Source organism: Narcine bancroftii, chromosome 4 (assembly GCF_036971445.1).
Source record: "Narcine bancroftii isolate sNarBan1 chromosome 4, sNarBan1.hap1, whole genome shotgun sequence".
In the NCBI taxonomy this organism is placed as follows: domain Eukaryota; kingdom Metazoa; phylum Chordata; class Chondrichthyes; order Torpediniformes; family Narcinidae; genus Narcine; species Narcine bancroftii.
This window is the reverse complement of record NC_091472.1, coordinates 36,880,669-36,901,228: the sequence shown is the minus strand read 5'-3', so window position 1 is coordinate 36,901,228 and position 20,560 is coordinate 36,880,669. Positions and strand designations below refer to the sequence as shown.

Below are 20,560 nucleotides of genomic sequence, written 5' to 3'. Positions count from 1 at the left end.
TTCCCAGTATTTTTGACCCTGGTTCTGGATTCAAGCACAAGGATTGAACAATTAACAATTTTTACAATGATCAAACCCAATTTTAAGGTTAATGTTGCATGCAGGCTGTCTTAATCAGCATGCAGGAAATTAACTTACCCCCAGAACAACGGGGAAGACAAAAGAAAACCTAAGTCACTACATAATGGTCCAGTTCTGGTTGAAAAAATGACACAACCACAGGTGTTTGGATTGGCAGAGCTATAACTTGAAATTGTTTTCACTCTTCCATACATTTTCATCACTGTCTTAAAATAAAGCATAATTCTTAGCATGAAGTTTGCATTCAAGAATCTGAACAATTTTAATGATCTTTAAGGAAAAAGATGCAATTCATCCTATAAAGTCTATGATTGCAACACAGTATCAAGCAGTGCTTAAAGTTAGCACTTGAATCAACAGTTTGCATAGCTGAATGAGGCAAAAGCTGTTTCCAAGCATCAAACAATTCATTCAAGCAGTGGGCTTCACTCGAAATTAAGGCATCAAAGACCTCCCCATAAGCAAACTTTATCCTACAGTTACTTATAGCTACATTTTGCAAAGAAATAATGTGATAAACATTAATGGTTTTACCTAATCAGCCTTAACGCCAGCAGCGATTCTCAACTCAAGGCAACATTTAGCATGAGCGACTCGTAGATGTTTGATGGAAAAGAGCACAAATGGTTGAAGAGACTATGACTAACTTTTATATCAAAGCTGGATCCAGTTTGCTACCCTAAATCCATCTGCAAGAAAAAAAATGTCATTAGCTTGGCACAATGAAAAGGTCAGTAGTTATGTGTAATGTCACTTTAATGACATGATGGATGAATCAGATGAAAGTATGTAAAAAACAGCAAAACCACTAACCTTCTTTGAAGTTCAAATAAAAAAAAATGGAATTTGGATGGGTCTGTGCCAATTAATAGAAACAAACTGTCTAGCCTCCATTGTTAGATTGTTGCTGAATTGTACCTCAACATCACCATTCTGTATTCTTTATCGCTGTATCTGAACATCTCTAATACAAAAACTATCTTCTGTGTAAATGGGTAATTACTGTGGGGATAGTGGAGGAGGAACAAAGTGGACAAAGTTTATAATTCAACCTGATGTCAATATGTTGCCAGCAATCAGTTTTATTTAGACCAAGTTAAATATATACTGTGTTTCTAACCATAGTTAATAGCAAACATATATGGTAGACTACAATATCTATTCCATTGCTGGGCTGGGAGCATGCACACTAGCAATGTTTATTAACACTGATTGTTGCTCCCAGTCAAAACTTCCCTTTCTCTATTCTCATGATACTGACACAAGTTGAAACACCATCCAAAAATAATCCTTTTCATGAAGGAAACCTGCTCCCCATATAACAAAATTATGCACCTGATTAAAAATAATTCTATATCTCTGTGACTCCTCCAAAGCAATAAAAGCTTTCTTAAAGTTCTGCATAAAAACTAGACAAAATATTTCAAATGCAGTCCAACAGAAGCCCTAAAAACTCATGTCATTTCCTCTTTTATATTCAAATCCTTCAAATTCCAATTGTCATTTGAATCTTTGCCCTAGTTTTAAATCACCCTCATACATAATTTCCCTAAATCCTTTTTAAATTCAAATTATGGGATGAGACCAATTTCTCTTCAAGCATCCAAGACTGATCTCACTTTTTTCACATCATACTCTATCGGCCTTCAAGCACGTTGATATCCATTTTCTTTCCAATTTTGTGATCTCATATGCATTTCTAGGTCCATGCTTCAAATACACAAGTTGAAAATTTGATACCTCAGAATATACTCCAAGGACCTTCATTTATTACATTCTACTAATCATCTCCATTTCCCTCAACAAATTTTCAATCTGTTTGACAGTTACCAGTTCTACGTGCTTTACCTATGTTATGAAAATAAAATTTTGAAAGGAAAATTGACAAAATCCTCACCTACCTCCCCCCAGCCCTGAGATGTGAGGGCAAATGTGATCTGCTAATTAAAAATTTGTGCCCACACTGATTAGCAAATCCTTGATCTCATACTCAATTTGTCTTATGATAGACTCCAGCAACTTCATAAATGAAGTTTTGTTGATAGATTGCCATTTATTTGATTTCCCCCATTCTCCTTTCTGGTTTGACACTTTAAAAAAAATATTGAAGGCAATTCTTCTGAACATGGAGCAATTTGGCAAATTATGGTTTACACCATTTACTGCTTGCTCAACCACTTTAAATATGAAGTAGACATTTAACAAATCTGTTATTTTATGTACATTAATCTTACTTGGATCCATCTTTACTTGGACTATACCCTTATTACATTTTTAATACATTATCAAAGCATTTGCTGTTGAATTGCAAGACCTGTACTGCGTATTTCCTTTTAACGTCCCATTCTGACGTCCAATCTGCCTGTAAACAATGCAAGATCCAACACTGTTGAACTATTAAATGCCTGCTGAAATATTCTAGCAAGACTGTCGCTCCCTATTACTAATATACTTTGATATAAAGACCTTCAGTAACATCCACAGCAGAAAAGATTAAAATAATTACTTTGTACCTCAATACATTGCACTAGCACCCAGATTTGAATTTGAGATCAATTGTTTAACTGCACCAAATAAACACTTTGCTATTTATGAGATAGACACTAGTTTTGTAGTTTTTTGTTTTAGTACTTCTGATTGGAATCAACTTTTGATTGGAAAATCTGTAGTTTACAGCTCAATTCATTTTCAATCCTTTCGATGTCACTTTAAATTTCATGCACAGATTTGAACTACTTTCCAAATTGATATGATGGCAAGCTTTGGCACCCATTCATCTGCAACTCATTGAAAAATAGAAACACATGGGAACAACATTTTGAATGTACTTTCTGAGAAGGAAGCACAAGATTAGTTAGTTAATTCTATCGAAGTATAAACAGGCATTTGCAATGATATGTTGTCTAAGTATACATATCCTGGGATTAAGCATGACACTAATAGTGGAAGAATCTGATTCAGATAGTTGCTGGGAAGAGGGAGTGGGTGGTTAGAGAACAAAGACTTTACATTTCAAGGACAACAGCTCTCAGCATTGAAAAGATTTTCTGCTGTTGAGTACAAACCCACTGACAAATTTCTAAACTGCAGAGAGCCAAGAGAGATGGTGGCCGTAAACTTGATGTGGTGTTGAAGTGGAAAGAGTAGATAACTTCAAATTCTTCCAAATAAACATTTCAAGTGACCTGACCTAGACTAGTCTTATTTTTAGCAATGGTAAAAAAAATTCACCAACATATCTACTTTCTTAGAAGATGAAGGAAGATTGCATGTCCAATTTGTCCCTTGCCAACTTCTGTAGATATACAATCCAAAGCATACTTGTTGGATGTATCATTATGTGGTATTGGTGATGCTCTGCTCAAAAGCAAAATAAACTACAGGATGTAGTGAATGGAGCTCAGAACATTATGCAACTTTCCTCCCTTCCATGGACTCCATCTGCATTTTGTGCTGCCTAGGAAAAGCATCCAATTTACTGCATCACACCTTGGGCACATACTGTTCTCTCCTCCTGTTGGAGAAGGCTTAAGTGTGCAAAATCACACACCAACAGGTTGACAAGTTTCATCCAGAACGAACTCCACAACAGTACTAGAATTGAACTATTGCTTAGTACCAATTGATTTAAAAAAAATTGTAGCTCCATAATCTGTAATTGTGCTCGTTTCCACTTTATTCAGGTGTGTTAAGAGTTAACCTAGTAGACTGCTCACAGAAGAACCTGTCTCATTGTAATATGTATAATGTGACAAATAAAGAAACATCATTTGCATATATCCATGAATTTGCCAGTACAGTACTTCACAATGATATTGTGAAAGGTTATTAATCAAAGACACTATTTTCCCCCATTTATTTTTCTGTGCTCTACTGATTTAAATTTGTAATCATACAATTCACACATGATTAAAGTGTACATTCAGATTTTATTGAAGGTTATTTGTTTACATTTTGGTTTGACCATTTAGAAGTTACAGCACTTTTTAATACATAGTCCCACCATTTAAAGGCACCATAATGTTTGTTACATTTGGCTTCACAGGTGTTTGTGATTACTCAAATATGTTTAATTGCTTCATTGGTGCAGGTGTAAGAGAACGAGGCTTGTTTCTAATCTTTCAATCACCTTTGGAGTCTGTAGTTGCCAGTTTTGAACATGAGAACCAGAGTTGTGCCAATGAAAGTCAAAGAAGCCATTACGAGGCTGAAAAACAAGAATAAAACAGAAAGACACCGCCCAAACGTTAGGATTACCAAAACCAATTGTTTGGAATATCATTGAGTGTACTGGTGACCTCAATAATTGCAAAAGGACTGGTATTCCATTGTTGGTGACAGAAGAATTCTCATCATAATGAAGACAAATCCCCCCAATGCCTGTCCGAAAATAGGGAGGCAGGAGTGGATGTGTCAATAACAACTGTCTGCAGGCTTCATGAACAGAAATACAGAGGCTACACTGCAAGATTCAAACCACTAGTCAACCACATAAACAGGATGGCCAGATTACAGTTTGCCAAGTATTTAAAAGAGCTTGGCGAATTCTGGAAAAAGATCTTGTGGACTGAAGAGACCCAAGAGTAACCTCCATCAAAGTGATGGCAAGAGCAGATTGTGGAGGTGTAAAGGAACTGCCCAAGATCCAAAGTATAACACCTCATCTGTGAAAATTGGTGGTGTGGTGGGAATGTTATGGCATGGGTTGCCATGTGTACTGGTGTACTTATCTTCATTGATGATGTAACTGCCAATGGCAGTAGCAAAATGAATTCTGAGTTGTAAAGAAACATCCATCTGGTAAAGTTCAAGTAAATGCCTCCAAACTCATTGGATAGCGCTTCATCCTGTAGCAAGACAATGATCCCAAACATATTGATAAAGCAACAAAGGAGTTTTTAAAACCTAAAAAGTGGACAGTTCTTGAATGCCCAAGTCAATTCCCGAATCCAAATCCAATTAAGCATGCCTTCCAAATGCTGAAGAGAAAACGCAAGAGGGCAAATCCTGAACTAAAGATGGGTGCTGTAGAGGCCTGGCAGAGCATCACCAGAGATGTTCAGCACCTGGTGATGCCTATAATCACACACTTCAAGCAGTCATTGCATGCTAGGGATATGTCACACACACTATTGCTATGTCCCAAATATTATGGTGCCATGAAATGAGGAAACTATGTATAAAAAGTATTGTCATTTCTACATGGTCAAAACAAATCTACACAAATAACCTTGAATAAAAGCTGGAATGTACACTTTAATCACATGGATTGTTTGATTACAAATTTAAAACTGTGAAGAACAGGAACAAATAAAGAAAAAAAAAAGCCTTTGTCCCAAACATTATGGAGGGCACAGTAGATCCTCAATTGACATGAAAGGTAATGGTGCAACAAAAGTGCCTTTATCCTAAACATTATGGAGGGCACAGTAGATCCTCAATTGACATGAAAGGTAACAGTGCTATAAAATTGGCAATTTTAATGGCACACATTGGAAACTCCAGATTCCTTTCCATTTTATCTATGTCACAAAAGCCGATACTAACCTTTAAAAAAGCAATAGTTTTAAAACTGGAGATGGTGCGGAGTGAATACAAGCAAACTTGTACAAGGGAAAAACAACCATTCTATTGAGTAAAGAGAACCATCTCCTTGCATGAAAGTGAAATTGCATATTTCTGTAACCAGTGTTCCAGAAGGTAGTGTGTGACACTGCTCGTGCAGTTTTGATCATACTATGATTTCTAATAACATTTAATTTATTAAATATAAAAATAATTGCACTTTAAAATTTTGGATTTCCAAAATTTGTTCCAAGGAACAAATGACTATAAGGATGTCAGAATAACAGAAAATAATTAAGCAGTTAATTGCTATAAAACTCTATTACCCATTTGACCCACACTTAAATCAACAAAATGATATAGTTAATAAATTCTACTACATATAGACCTCATAGGAAGTGTTAAATGAAGGTTTGTAGGAAGATCAGGCAACAGAATCAACAACATGCAACTTAATGCTTTTAGGATTCTTTTCCCTCTTATCTAAGAGGCAAAGTCTACCACATCCTGTAAACAATTTTCAAAGATCTTATTTTGTTTAGCAGTTATTAGTAACCTGGGACTCAAGTTATCAACTCTGGTGCATTAAAGAGGAAAGTCAGCAGACATTGTGATTTTAGTGAATTATACAGAAGTGCTGGTGAAACTCAACAGATCAGGCAGCATCACAGAGAAACACTGTAGTGCTTTTGATTAAGGATTATTTACAAAATATCACAATTTGTCCCTAGCCAGCAAGCATTCAGTGCATTCAAATTTTCATTTGAAAGATCAAGATTTTTTCTTTCTCTGGTTCATTATTTTGGAAAATCTATTTATAATCTGTTGTATTTTACTTAGTAAGTAAGCTATTTTGTATATGGCAGGTATATTCCAGTTCTTAGACTGGTGAAATATAATTGAAGGGAAAAATATATAAATGCAGTATAAGTGAATATTCATTCCTCAATATTTCTAAGCATAAAGGAAAATTACATTCATTGATGATCTTCCATTCTAAAAGGATAAAAATTTTAAATGCATAATCAACTGATGTGTACATATAGTTAAGAAATTTGTATACAAAATGTGATCACATTATTTCATATTATTGAAAAAGTGAGAATTAAGCAAAATTACCGTGCCTTTGAAGTACACTATATGGACACAATTCCATCTTTTAAAATTACTCATTATAGTATACATGATTTCAACTCATGGAAGATATCCCAAAAGAATTAGAACAAATTCTTTAATCATATATTTGAAAATTTCATTTGAAATATTTCTTAAACTTGCAGCAGTGAAATAGTGATTAGTCACATGGCCAAAAGTGATTAGTCACATGGCCAAAAGTGATTAGTCACATGGCCAAAAGTGATTAGTCACATGGCCAAAAGTGATTAGTCACATGGTCAAAAGTGATTAGTCACATGGCCAAAAGTCGCAAGGTTATTATAGGAAGCAGAATTTTCTCTACTACACACGAGTCCAAAATATGGCAGGATTTATTCTCAGGCTGTATATCCATGATACAAACTGTAAATACAAAAGTCATAATGCATTTAGCAATCCTTTATTGAAGATAACAAGGTGGTTATGATCACTGTATTGTATGAAACATCACAAATATCATACAGGGAATATACTATAGTCAGTACAGGGAAGGACCAGAGTCAACAGTCCATGGACAGTAAGAAACCACTTGGACACTCGTCATCCCATCCTAAAACAACCCCATAATCTCATCAAAGGGTCAAAACACCTGTTAACATCATCATCTTCAGGACATTTTTTGTTGTAGCTAAAATCTAGTGAATAAATAAAAACACGGGCAATAATCATACTCTCTAGGCCAAGAATCATACAGACATTGAACTAAATGATTGGGGCAGCTGGCTGTAAGTACCAGTGCTCAAAGGTTGTATGGTAACAGGCAGCTTTCCAGCAGGACTTAATGAGGGAGAAAAACAAAGTTAGAGAAATACAAATGAATTCCATTGTATACAAATCCAATCAGCATCACTCATCAATATGCTTCAATCACAATCAAGGGCATTTCTCAACACGTTAATTGACCAGTTGAATCATTTAAATCTTACAAGACATCCATAGCATGTGTTTTGTGTACAAGTGGATACATTCATTGCTCTCTCTGCCCTCAAATGCTGCTCAAATCCCCTTCCCCTCAACCATTAGCTTAAAACCGAACTTTAGTACATGCACAGCTCAAACTTACGCAGTAAAATTGTGTTATTGCAGAAATATAAATCAAACCAAGAATCTTCAAGTACCTTAAAAGACAGCCACTCTGTACCATGCCCATTCCACAATGAATGAAAAGAAAAATCACTGAACAAAATTAAGAAACGCATTTTGTAAAGCTCAAATTCACAATAGAATATTTTAAATTGCATTTATAAATCTATGTGATCTCTAGTTTTATAATTGTTACTGCAAACAATTCTCTTTTGCAAAACTATACCCCAGTTTACACAAGGCTGTGTCTTTATTCCTGCTGCAAATCAATGATACTAATAGAAAACCACATGTAGAACAAAATCACAATTTACAATATTGTGTGAGAAAGGCAAATTTTATAGCGATATTTTCAACTTCTGCAGTAATGAGTGGGATGACTGAAGCAAATGACAGTTGACATAGAAGCATAAATTAAACTAATCGGTTTTGTCCAAAGGTTCTGCTTAGCAAGAGCTCAATCTACACATGCTTTAAAATCATAAGGGAACTTTACCATACATTTGCTATATTTATTGCCAAATGCAATGTTATCTTCAAGCAAGCAGTAGACAACATATTCTGCATTTCGGACAGCTGAGAAAACCGAATATTTGGTAGTACAGCAGAAATTGAAGTGAAGAATTACACGAAATAAATTTCTACAGCATTTTGCTTACTGCATGTTCCCTCTGGGCCTGAGATAGGTGCAGAAGCTCTCAACCTTGAACCTTGCAATCAAGTAATGCCTTATACAGCAATTGGTACATGCCCATGTCCGGCGAGTTAGATTTAAATTAACTGTACTCGGTGCATCTTCCAAATGAAACTAGAAATCCATGCACCTCAGGTACTTTTATTACATCTGCCACAGCATCACCATTCCTTTAGGCAACAAGTTGGGTACAGATGCAATCAGAAAATCTGAGGCAATCAATAAAATACTGTTTTACAGGAAGATGCGCAAGGATGGCAATATTAGAATATGCAAAAAAAATAAATGAACAAATGGTGTATAATTCTAACAATTCCTCCTGCCCTTCTGACAAAATGACTTTAAAAAGAAGATCCTTTGGATTTTTAATTTCCCTTGTAGTAAATAAAAGGTGTGTGAACGAAGGTTTCTTCCACATTTCAAACCAGGAAATTCTTAGCGATTCTAGCCTATTTAACTACCAGGGGTCTTCAAGATCTGCGGAACCCTGTGAGAAACAAAACAATACTATTACACTTGCATTCTACATCATGTACATAGATTTGTAAATGCCATGAAAATGTCAAATATAAAAAGGAAAGTACAGAACTGGTAAGCTTAAAGCAAAAGAAATGGTCTTAATAATAGATATACAGCAATAAAAATCTACCAGCAGAAGATAATTAGCTTCTTGTCTTGGAAGAGGTTAAGTGTGCATGGAAAGAGAAAAATAAAAGCATAACCTGTGACAAACTTCAGATGATTCAAGAAATATTAAAAAGCAATTTAAATATTTTAAAACAAACTTCTTTTGCAGTGTTTCAAATAATATGCATCTTTAGTGAATAAAGAGAAGCTTGAGAGACTTAGCAGGTCAGCTAGGATCCATGCAGAGTAATGATCAATGTTTCAGGTTGTGACCCTTTACCAACATTCAATAAATGATCCCATCTTAAAATGTTGACTGACCATGTATCTCCATGGATGCTGGCTGACAACTGACCCATTATAGCACAGAAAACAGGTCCTTCTGGTCTGTGCCTAAGTATTCTGCCTAGTCCCACTATCCTGCACCCAGTCCATATCCCTCCCATCAACGCATCTATCCAATTTTTTTTGTTAAAATTGGGCCCACATTCACCATTTCTGCTAGCAGCTGGTTCCATATTCCCACTACTCTGTGAAGAAATTCCACCTAATGTTCCCCCTAAATGTCTTTCAGCCTTAACCAATGTCCTCTGGTTTGTATCTCACCTACCCTCGGTGGAAAAAGCTGACTTGCATTTACTTTATCAATACCCATCATAATTTTGACCTGTCAAATCTCTCCAGCTTTCCATTGTTCATTCAAGATTCCAGCTGTTCTTGTGTACTCTATTCACAGTCTTTTATCAAAAATAAATTTCATTACACAAGATAACTTTTCAATGTAATGTCATCGTATTTGGGAAGGGATGCAAAGAGTGTCCTGGAAAGAGATTAGTATTACATTCAAAAGTTAAAACCAATCGAATTTAGGACATGGGTTAGTGAATCTTGGATTGTCTCTGTTCTTCATCAATTGAGAAGTGTTTTTTTCATATTTTTGGTTAAAGAATTAACATGGTAAGGAAACCCAAAATCTGTTCAAGAAAACAAAGTGTGAAATAGTCATTCTAGAGCAAAACAAAACTTAATATGAACTTGCACTGTTTTGATACAAATTTCTAGTCTGTAAACCAAGATTGTATCCACAACTAAATTTTCTGTTAGTTCTTCAAGACAGTTATGGACAAATTTTATAATTTTCAATGAACACAGCCTGTTAGAGCAAGTGTATTTAAGCTTGTTTATTGAACACTTGATGAGCTGTTTGCTAATATAACAATGCCAAATATTGCACATATATATATATTAAAAAAATACATAATTTTATACTTTGATCCCAGTCTCCATTACACATTTTCTCAAATTCAGTGAAATGAAGCCATATATATTTTGTGTAAAATATTTAAAACTTAGTGGTTAAATCAAGCTTGCATTGAATCTTGCTGAGGAAATTTTAAAAGAAACAGAAATTCACATAACAAAAAATCTAAAAATGAAAAATTTCCCAATTCTATCATTAGCTGTCACTAGAGTGTGCAAATGCCAAATATTCTACAAATAATACACACACACGAGATCTCTCTCCAAACACTAGCAGTGTCTTCACATCATTTACTCAAATCTAGTAAATAAAAGTACAATATATTTTTTTAAACTTTCACCTCCAGCATAATTAGCCCAGAAGCAGGAAAAATCCTTCTTAAAAATATCCCTTTAGAAATATGCCATAATAATTTCTTGTGGTAACCTGTACATTTTATTATTTTGATTCTGTCAGTACTCCCCAAGCCAAACGTGTTTTTGTAATTAAGCTAATCTTTTGTATAAAGGCTTGTTTTCTTATGGTAAAGCAACGTGTAGAAATTATGATATACAGGTATGCTCGCTTAACGTCCATTCGGGCAACATCTGAACGTCTGTGATCCCATAACTATTCAGTTACTGCAAGACTGCAACAACTTAGAAAAAGCGATTGTATACAGGTATCTCCTGCTTTCCGAAAGTTCATTTTACCCCACTTCGCTTTTACAAAAGACCTACTTTTTCAGTAACTGAAAGAACTCTGAAGAGGATTTTTGCTTTTATGAAAAAAGGAACCCCGAGCAACAAGAGTGGCATCACCAAGCTCCTTCCTCAGCATCAAGCTGCTATACCTTTGAACAGTAGAGGACCCTTTTCCTCTCTCTCCAACACCCCAGTCTCCTGTACTTCCCACCACCCCAACCTCCGATGACTCAGCCTAACATACCATCATCATCACCATTACCTCTCAGCTTTCCAGATTTTGTTAAGTGAAACTACACTGTATACACTTTATTTCTACTTTATATAGCTTGTGTACTTATAATAATTCCTGATTTTACTATATATTAGTGTTATTTTAGGTTTTATGTTATTTGGTATGATTTGGTAGGTTATTTTTTGGGTCTGGAAACACAAAATTTTCCCCGTATAAATTAATTGCAATTGCTTCTTCGCTTTATGCCAATTTGGTTGACAAAAGGTTTCCTAGGAATGCTCTACTTTCAGATAGCAGGGGATACCTGTACTATATACCCAAATTGATCCCACTGCCCCGTGTCGGTCCCCACACTGATCCCACTGCCCCGTGTTGGTCCCCACACTGATCCCACTGCCCCGTGTCAATCCCCACACTGATCCCACTGCCCCATGTCGGTCCCCACACTGATCCCACTGCCCCGGTCTCTGTCAACAGCCCCGTGTTGGTCCACACACTGATCCCACTGCCCAGCTCTCTCCCCACAACCCCGTGGCAGTCCCTACACTGATCTCTACTTACAAATAAAAATTTTACAGGTACTCTACACAATCCTATAGGGCTTTGGTAATTATATAATATGGGGTTTGCACAACATCCACATCGCAAAAAGCCCAAATCTCACAGAACATATCGTGGACGTTAAGGAGCGCATACCTATAGTACATATTTGAAAAAGTTTTCTAAGCTTATAAAAATGGTGCATTTAATTAAAAATCGCAACTGGAATTCATTAAAATAATTTTCTGCAGTGTTAACCATATAACCATTTACGGAGCGGAAACAGGCCATGTTGGCCTTTCAAGTCCACACCAGTAAACGTAAAACACAACCAGCTGGTTTCACGTTTTATATCATAATTTATTGAAGTAAACAAAGTAGATCCAAATTAATTTTTCATAGGCAAATTAAACAATGGTCCAGACATACTGCAAAGCTTTATTGGACATTAAAAACAGGCAAATCTCCTCTCTCACTGAATACTGCAAAAGGAACACACCATGAGGAACAGTTCACAAATAACTAGCATTTATACTGAAGCATGGTGGATTTATCAATGTCATAAGTATCTATTCAAAATCATGCATTTACTATGTTTACAATTTTTTTACAACTAAAATTTTGCTACAGATAGGTTTGAAAATTAACTGTAACTGCTCAGGCTACCAAGGTGACCAAACAATAAAAATCTATAATTACAAGCACAAGACACAATAAAAACATGCAAAAGAGACCATGAGGTCATGCAATGTTGTAAATTATGACAGTGATACACAATGCAGGAAGTATGAGCTCTTAAGGCATTTCTTATTTATCACTACATTTCATCAGTTCAGTTTACATCCTTAGGACGATTCTCCTCATCTGCTTGAAACCTGGTCTCTGCTTCTCTAACGGGCATAACTGCAGTAGAAACAGCTTGTTCGGTGGTACTTGCTTCCCCATGGATCTGAGCTAGCCTGTAATTTGCCAGCATCTCCTCCATTAGGTGACGGTAGTTCCCCCTATGATTAATTCTCAATTGTCTGAGTGTTTCGAGCAATTTGCCCGGTCTTGTTCCCCTTTCATCTGCTCCAGTAGGGTCCTTTTTAAGATTTAATACCCCAGTGTGAGTAAACAGCCTATAATAATCTTTTGGACTATCAAACACACAAAATAATCAACTTTAAAAGTGCTCTTAATGTTCATAAAAATCATATTTGTAACTGCCTTTGAAGGTACAACAGTACAATATAAAGACAAGTTAATTAATTATTATTGGAAATGCAGTGGAATAAGTAAACATGGAGTCTTAATGTCCTGCATTGTCATAGCCTTTGTCGATCTAAATAACTTCCAAAATGTATCAAACAATATCAGAGACTGGCATGCATCAAGTGATATGACATCAAGATATGAAACTGGAAAAAAATTAAGACTTATTTAGCAGTTCTTAAAACATTTGTATGAAATAAATGTTTTTAATATGCATCTTAACATTATTCAGACTTGAATATTAAAATAAAATGTACTTTTACAAATTATTTTAAATTTATAAAATATTTGATTTGCAGTTGTTTCTAAAGACAATGTGACTGAATTGATGCATTAAACTATGGTCAAGCACAGTACCATACTGCATGGAGTTTTAGACATGATTTTCTCTGAAGGATACGATCGATGGCTTGAGAGGGGCAATAGGATTTAGAATGGTGGGGCAGGACTTAAGAATATTAGACATGAAAGACTAGCAAGGGTAGTGCATTTTTTTTTTGGACCAGATGCAGCTAACTCGAGGTTTAATTGACACAAATTCATGAAAGGTGTAGTTTGGGTAAATTGGAATATCAGCAGTCAACTCAACTCAAAAAAGAAAACTTCATCCATAGCTATCGGTGACTCAATGTGTTAAAGGAAATGAATGACACACTTGGTCCTTGCATAACCACTGATGTCGGTGAAGTGGAAAAGGTTGCATTGCAGTTTCTGCTAGTATGCAATGAACCAAACGACCTTGTCTGAACTGGCTCAATCATTATAATCACCAGCATTTCTTGCAATGTTCTTTGAATGTAGAATGTGAAAGTTCAAATATGGGAATAAAGATAAGCCAAGCAGATCAGTTTAATATTGGTGGTGGGAAAGCTTTTCAAAACTGGTTGAGGACAGATTGCAATTAACCAATATGATAGATTGTTTCCTAAAATATCAGATAGAATTACTGAGGGAAATCTAATTGACATGATGTTTTAATGAAAGAGTAGATAACAAGGTCAACAGCATTGTTCAAGCATGAACCGAAAAAGAACATTGATGGCATGCAGGCTCAAATCAACTGAGTTACAGAGTGTTTTGGTGAATGACTGCTTACTTGGACTGGAAGAAGGAGATGAGATCAAAGAAGAATGGCCCCAACACTGATCACAATGAAGACCTAGATTTGGGGATGCAAGCCACAATCTGTGGACTTCACAAAAATTGGCAGCAATGTGAACTGTAAAGAGGACAGTGATAACTTACAGCAAGCTTGTGGAGTTGACTGATGAAGCATTAATGCAGAAAAATGCAAGGTTACGTATATTGGTTGAAGAATGACAAGACACAATAAGAATGTTATTATTGCATGACACAAAGGTGAAAGGCGTTGTAGATATTGTAGGTTGTTGAAGGTTACAATAGAACATAGGAAGGATGCAGAGTTGGGAGGATAAGTGGCAGATGGAGTTCAACCGGATAAATGTGGTGATCCATTTTGGAAGGTCAAACTTGAAGGCAGAGCCCACAGTTAATGATAGGATTCTTAAAAGTGTGGAAGAACCTGTGGCACAAATCCATAGATCTCTCAAGGTTGCCAGGCAAGTTTATAGGATAGTTAAGGTGGCTTATGGTATGCTGGCCTTCATTAGTTGTGTGATTGGGTTCAAGTCCAACGGTAATGTTGCATCTCTATAAAATTCTGGTTAGATCACACTTGGAATAGTGTATTCAGTTCTGTTTGCCTCATTAGAAGGATGTGGAAGCTATGGAAAGAATGCAAAGGAGATTTACCAGGATGTTGTCTGGTTTGGAGAACGTCTTCTGAGGCAAATTTAACAGAGCTTGTGCTTTTCTCTTTGGAGTGAAAGAGGATGACCAGTGACTTAATAGATTATGAAAAGCATAGATAGGGTGGACAGCCAGTCCCTTTTAACTAGGGTGAGAGCAGCAAACACCAGAGAACATTTATACAAGGTAAGGGGAGGAACGTTTAGAGGCGATGTCGGGATAAGTAGTTTTTAAAAAAAAAATACACAGAGTGGGTGCCTGAAATGTCTTTCCAGGTGTGGTCGTGGAGGGTAAAACAATTAGGACATTTAAAAGACTGTTAGTCAGGCACAAGAATGCAAGAAAAATAGAGAGTTATGAATGTAAGGTTGGGAAAGTTTAGTTTGTTGAGTAGATTTACATAGGTCAGCTCAGCATTGTGGGCCAAAGGGCCTAAACTGTGCTGAAATGTTCTGTGTTCTAGAGATATTGAGCACAAAATCTGGGATATTATAATGAATCTTTATAAGACAGTAGTCCAGTCTGTACAAGAGAACTGTGGCCAATTCTGAATCCCATATTATAGTAACAATATAATACAGATGTCCCAGGAAGAGATTTATGCGAATGGTTCCTAGATCAAGGGACTGCAGTTACAAGGTATGGTTTGAGAAACTGGGTCTGTTTTCTTTAGTGAAGAGTGAAGGGGCATCTAATATATAAATGACAAGAGGTTTGGATAGAGTGGATTGTGGAAGCTGTTCCCTTAGGCTCACATCAATCAAATAATGGGAAAGTGAATTGAGATGCAAAATATATTTTTATATACAGTGTGTGATTGGAATTTGAAATGCATTGCTGGACATATTGAGTGGAAGCAGATTCCATTGGAGTTTTCACAAGTGAACTGGATAAATATGCAATTGTGGAAAGCGTGTAAGGCAATGAGAAATAAAACACATTCAGTGAAAGGAACCTTAGACTTGCTCTAATAGAAAGCCATCATTGATAATGATTGGCTAAGTTGCTTCCTTCCATGTTGTAACTAATTTAGGACTCCAGTGCCAATGAGTGAGAACAAGTGAATAACCATACTTCTTAAAAAAAAGCCTATTAGGTTTTTAATGCAAGAGATTAAATCTCCTGAAATAAATTGAGTGACTTTTGATAAGTGGATCTTTATTATACAAGGCCTTTTAGAAATTTGATCTGAATCACATTCATTCTGACAGGTGGCGCCAAAACAGAAATAAAAGGCATTGTTAATTTTATTCAGTTTTGTAAAGATAATCATCTTCATTTTTCATTTTGTACTATTACTAGAACATATCCTCAATGTTGATCACATTGGTGTTCAGACTTATTTTGTTTATTCATTTGCATTCCAGAGGTAATATCACTACATTTGCATTAGCTGAATGCATAAATAAAATAGCACATTTGCATTATTCCCAGTTCCCAGTAATTATTCCAGTCATAAGTAATTTAAATGTAACATTTTTGTGGTGTTACTGCAACCAGGTTGAAGTAACTCTAAACTAAGGAGAAATACATCAGCCAGTCAGAATTTTAGGCTAAAATATTACATTGATATTATTTTAAGATTTTATAACATTTCAGGAAAGTATTTCAAGGGTTATAAACTATTTTATCAATTTAAAATTTAGATATAACTCAGTGCAAAAGGCAATTTCAACACCTGCAATTCAGATTTCCAAGTGAATCTACAATATCACAGACCAGCAGAAGATGGCAGAAAATTTGAATTTCTACTATTTCCGTATCAAGCAGCAGGACTTTGGAATTCATGTTCCACTTTCACTTATTTTCATAACATCAATGGTCAATTGATGCAAGTGAAAATTGTCCAATACTTTAGCTGTTGGTCTATGTGGGTTATTGGGAATGCAGATGTAACCAATTACATTTTGATTAGGAAATAAAAAAAAGAAATGCCAAACATTCTTCTTGGACACATTCTCAATATATTATTTAAAACTATAAATACAACTGTTAAGCAACTGTAATAAACTGTATAGAAATAATTTTTGATTATTATGAGCAATTTCCTACTTTGCTAATCATAATAAATTTTTGCAAACTAAATACACACTGCTATTAAGTGAAGTACATTTACCTGCAAGTTTCTGGTAGGCATGGCTAAAACAGCATCATTCATCATAACAACAGCTCTGGCTCCTCAGCAATCTCTGCTGGACAACATTGATATATGCAAATACTTGGAAATACACTCCTAGGGAATCCTAGAGGTCTTTTTAAAAAGATGTTTACATTTTCTGCTAAATTGTTACGCTCATCAAAATGAAAAAATGTCAGGATTAGAAACGCAGAGGTTTTCACTTAAACTGAATCTGAATCGTGAATAGGTGAACAGAGGTTAATCAATAGGAGAAAAATATGCATCAACTCAAGTTTGGAAAGAACACGATGGTAGGTCTTTATGAAATTCTCAATTCTTACATCTGGTTCTGACTAAGGTGGCCAGTTCCACACATTTTATTAACTGATTTGTTGTGAGGAATGATATTGTTTATAAATCTATAATAGGCCAATTTTATTTTATTAAGTCAAATTGTACAAGTTATTTTCCCTCAAAAATACAATCCCTAACTACAATTGAAAATCATAACAAAATCTATATGTGTTTAATTTATGCTGGTTCCTACTGTTAAACACCACCATATCTTGAACTTTGATCATGGAGGTTCAGTGGGAAAGCAAAAGTAAAAAGGCAAAATCAATATGAGCAAACATCGAAAAATGCAAAAAGATTTTGAAGATTTGCAATTAGTAAACAGATAGTACAAGGAGAAGTGGGACTTATGAGTAAACAAAAAAGTGTATTTATTGAAGCTGGAATACGAAATAAATACATTGTAAAATAAGTCTTCCTTTGGCTATGGACATCGAGTCTCTGCCATCTTGTGCATATGAGAGACTGTTTGGGAGACTAACAGAATGGATTTGCTGACGGGTGCAGACTGGTGGGAATAGAACATTTCTACCACACTGCAACAATTGGGGGCTGGGTAAAGCAGAGCTGTGAGTGCCGCGCAATCTCACTCATTCACTACGTCAGTGAGACCGGCTGGCAGTTGCTCTCCCCGCACCTACCCTTCCCTCTCCAGACATAGCATTTTGGTGACCCTCTACAACATGCTCATTTTGTTAATTTCCATATTACAAACGATTCAAATTACACACAACTCTCAGGAACAGAACCCAGTCATAACCATGAATGCTGCTGAATCTTCAGCAAAATAAAATGTTGGCCAGACACCGAATTAAAAATTGACAGAGGAGAAACTAGAAAGGATAGTTGAACTTAAAAATGAATTTAAAAAATAATCGCATGGACACAAGAGGGAAACTGCTGAGATACTGGCCATAAATCTTTCAAGCATCAGTACTGCTGTTGTAATGGAGAATTGGAAATTGGTGCAAGATTAAATCAAGCAACAAATTGGAGGAACTCGGAGGTATTGTTGATAGTTCAAGTAGAGACCCTACATCAGTCCAAATCAAACAACTACATTTTAATGTAAGTGGTGGGAAATCAAAAATAAAATTACTAATAATTTTGAAGCAAAAAAGTATTCAAAAGATGAAATAAAAAAACAAATGTTGAAAATACTTAACAGATCATGAAGCATCTGAGGAGAGAGAAAAAGAGTTCATGTTTCAGATGTTAAAAAAAAAACAAGCACCAAGGAGTATGAAAAAGGAGCAGGGCAGTATTGAGGACGAAGGATTAAGTGCAATGCTCACAGGGAGGTCAATGGGCCTGATAGAATCTATTGCAGCGTGGTCTGTAAAACAAGGGGAAAAACAGCAAAGATGTTTGCCATTTTGCTACCCACAAGTTAGATGCCAGTGTTGAACTGTTATTTATGAAGAGCAGCAGGGATAAGAGCTAAAGATCACACAGTAGGCTAGTTCGGAAGGTTAAGGCACTTGCGATCCAATGTAAACTGGCCAAGGGGATCCAAAATTGATTTGGTGATAAGAAGCAGAGGGTTGTCGTGGAAGGATGCTTTTCTGATTGGAAGATTGTGGCCAGAAATGTTTCATAGGGATCAGCACTGAGACCCTTGCTGTTGGCAATCCACAATTTGGGTTGCAAATGTAGGAGGAGGCATGATTAACAAGTTTGCAGATGACAAAATAAATAGTGGTGATATGGGTAGTGAATGTTGTCTAAGGCTACAGCAGGATTTGGATCAAAGGGAAAGTTGATACATTTTGGGAAGTTAAACATGTAAAATAAATGATACAGCACTAAGGAATGTTGATGAACAAAAAGACACTGTGGTTTATCCATAGTTCCCTGAAAGTGGCCACATCAGTTGAAGATGGGATGCAAGTCAGAGGATAGAATATGGTTAGAGGAGAAAATATAAACGTTGGGACATTATTTTATATTACAAAACACTATATGGACGGTAATATTACCTGGATGTAGGACTTTAGTTATGGGGAGAGATTGTATAAGCTGAGCTTGTTTTCCCTCAAGTGAAGGAGGCTGAAAAGTGACCTAACAGAGATATATAAAATAATACGATTGAATTGGTAGTCAAAACCTTTTTTCTTTTTGGTAGGCATTTTAAAAAGGCATAGGAATCAAGATGAGTGGGAAGAATTTTAAAGGGGAAAGTTTGTTTCCTCTTCTCCTCCCCCCTCCCCCACCCCCCAAGAGTGGTTGATATTGGCAATGTGCTCCTAGAGGTGGTGTTGGATTTAGATACAATTGCTTTGTTTAAAATGTAATTAGACAGACAAGAAATAAAAGAAAATAGACCTATAGTGGACAAATAGATGAGTATACATGGGCAAAATGATCAGCATGGACATGACAGGCTGAAGAGTCCGTATGTTTGTTCAACTCTGACTTTCGCATGGAAGAAATAGCAAAAAAGTTCATGGCAAAAAACAATCTGGTGGAGGTACTGAAGAACTTGAAAGATCAGGCAGCATTTGTGGAGGTAAATGGACAGTTGATGTTTTAGTTTGAGACCCTGCATCAGGACTGAGAGTGTGAAGGGGAGATAGCCAGTGTAAAGTAGAAATCCATAAAGACTGAATGATAAGAATGGTGGTGCTGGATGAATGAATGAGGGCAAAAGCCCTGAAGATTATCTATTTGTATCTCCTTGATACAGATAATCAGAACCTTGTTGAATACAAGCATAACAGTTTCATTAGCTGTTAAACACAATCTGCTGGAGGAACTCAGTGGGTCAAGTAGCATCAGTGAGAGAAAAATATGTTGAATCAAGACTGCAGATTCATTAATCAGATTGTATTAGATTCATATTCCATTATCTGAAGTTTCTGATTCTCCAGCTTCATTAACTAAGTTGAGTCAAAGAGGATTCAATATTATTCAAATATTTTTGAATACCAACCACTTCTGACCACATAATTATGTTTAGTAGTTAGGGAAAAAGGAATTCTGGCTCATGGAGCACATAAATTGGCTCTTCAGCCAAATATTATCCTCATTGATCAAATTGCTCACCTGAGTTCATCCCATTTGCCTGCACTGTTTGTAACCCTCTAAAACCTTTCCTATCCATAAACTTGTGTAAAAGCCACAAATGTACTGAGCTCTA

General features: G+C 35.9%; 1 protein-coding gene across 16 annotated transcripts in view; it reads right to left on the bottom strand.

Annotated features, from left to right (window-relative positions):
- Nucleotides 1-7,185: 7,185 nt before the first annotated feature.
- The window catches only part of ppm1ba (protein phosphatase, Mg2+/Mn2+ dependent, 1Ba), a 187,381-nt gene continuing 174,006 nt past the window's right edge, over nt 7,186-20,560 (bottom strand). For 8 of the 16 annotated variants that reach the window (XM_069931073.1, XM_069931069.1, XM_069931068.1 and 5 more), the window contains one exon: nt 12,343-13,008. In XM_069931073.1, coding sequence (XP_069787174.1) covers nt 12,757-13,008 — 252 coding nt within the window. In that variant the 3' untranslated portion in view covers nt 12,343-12,756. Of the gene's footprint in view, nt 9,066-12,342; nt 13,009-13,187; nt 13,325-17,064; nt 17,141-20,560 lie in introns of those variants that run through there. The other 8 variants (XM_069931081.1, XM_069931080.1, XM_069931074.1 and 5 more) reach the window with 7 other exon arrangements.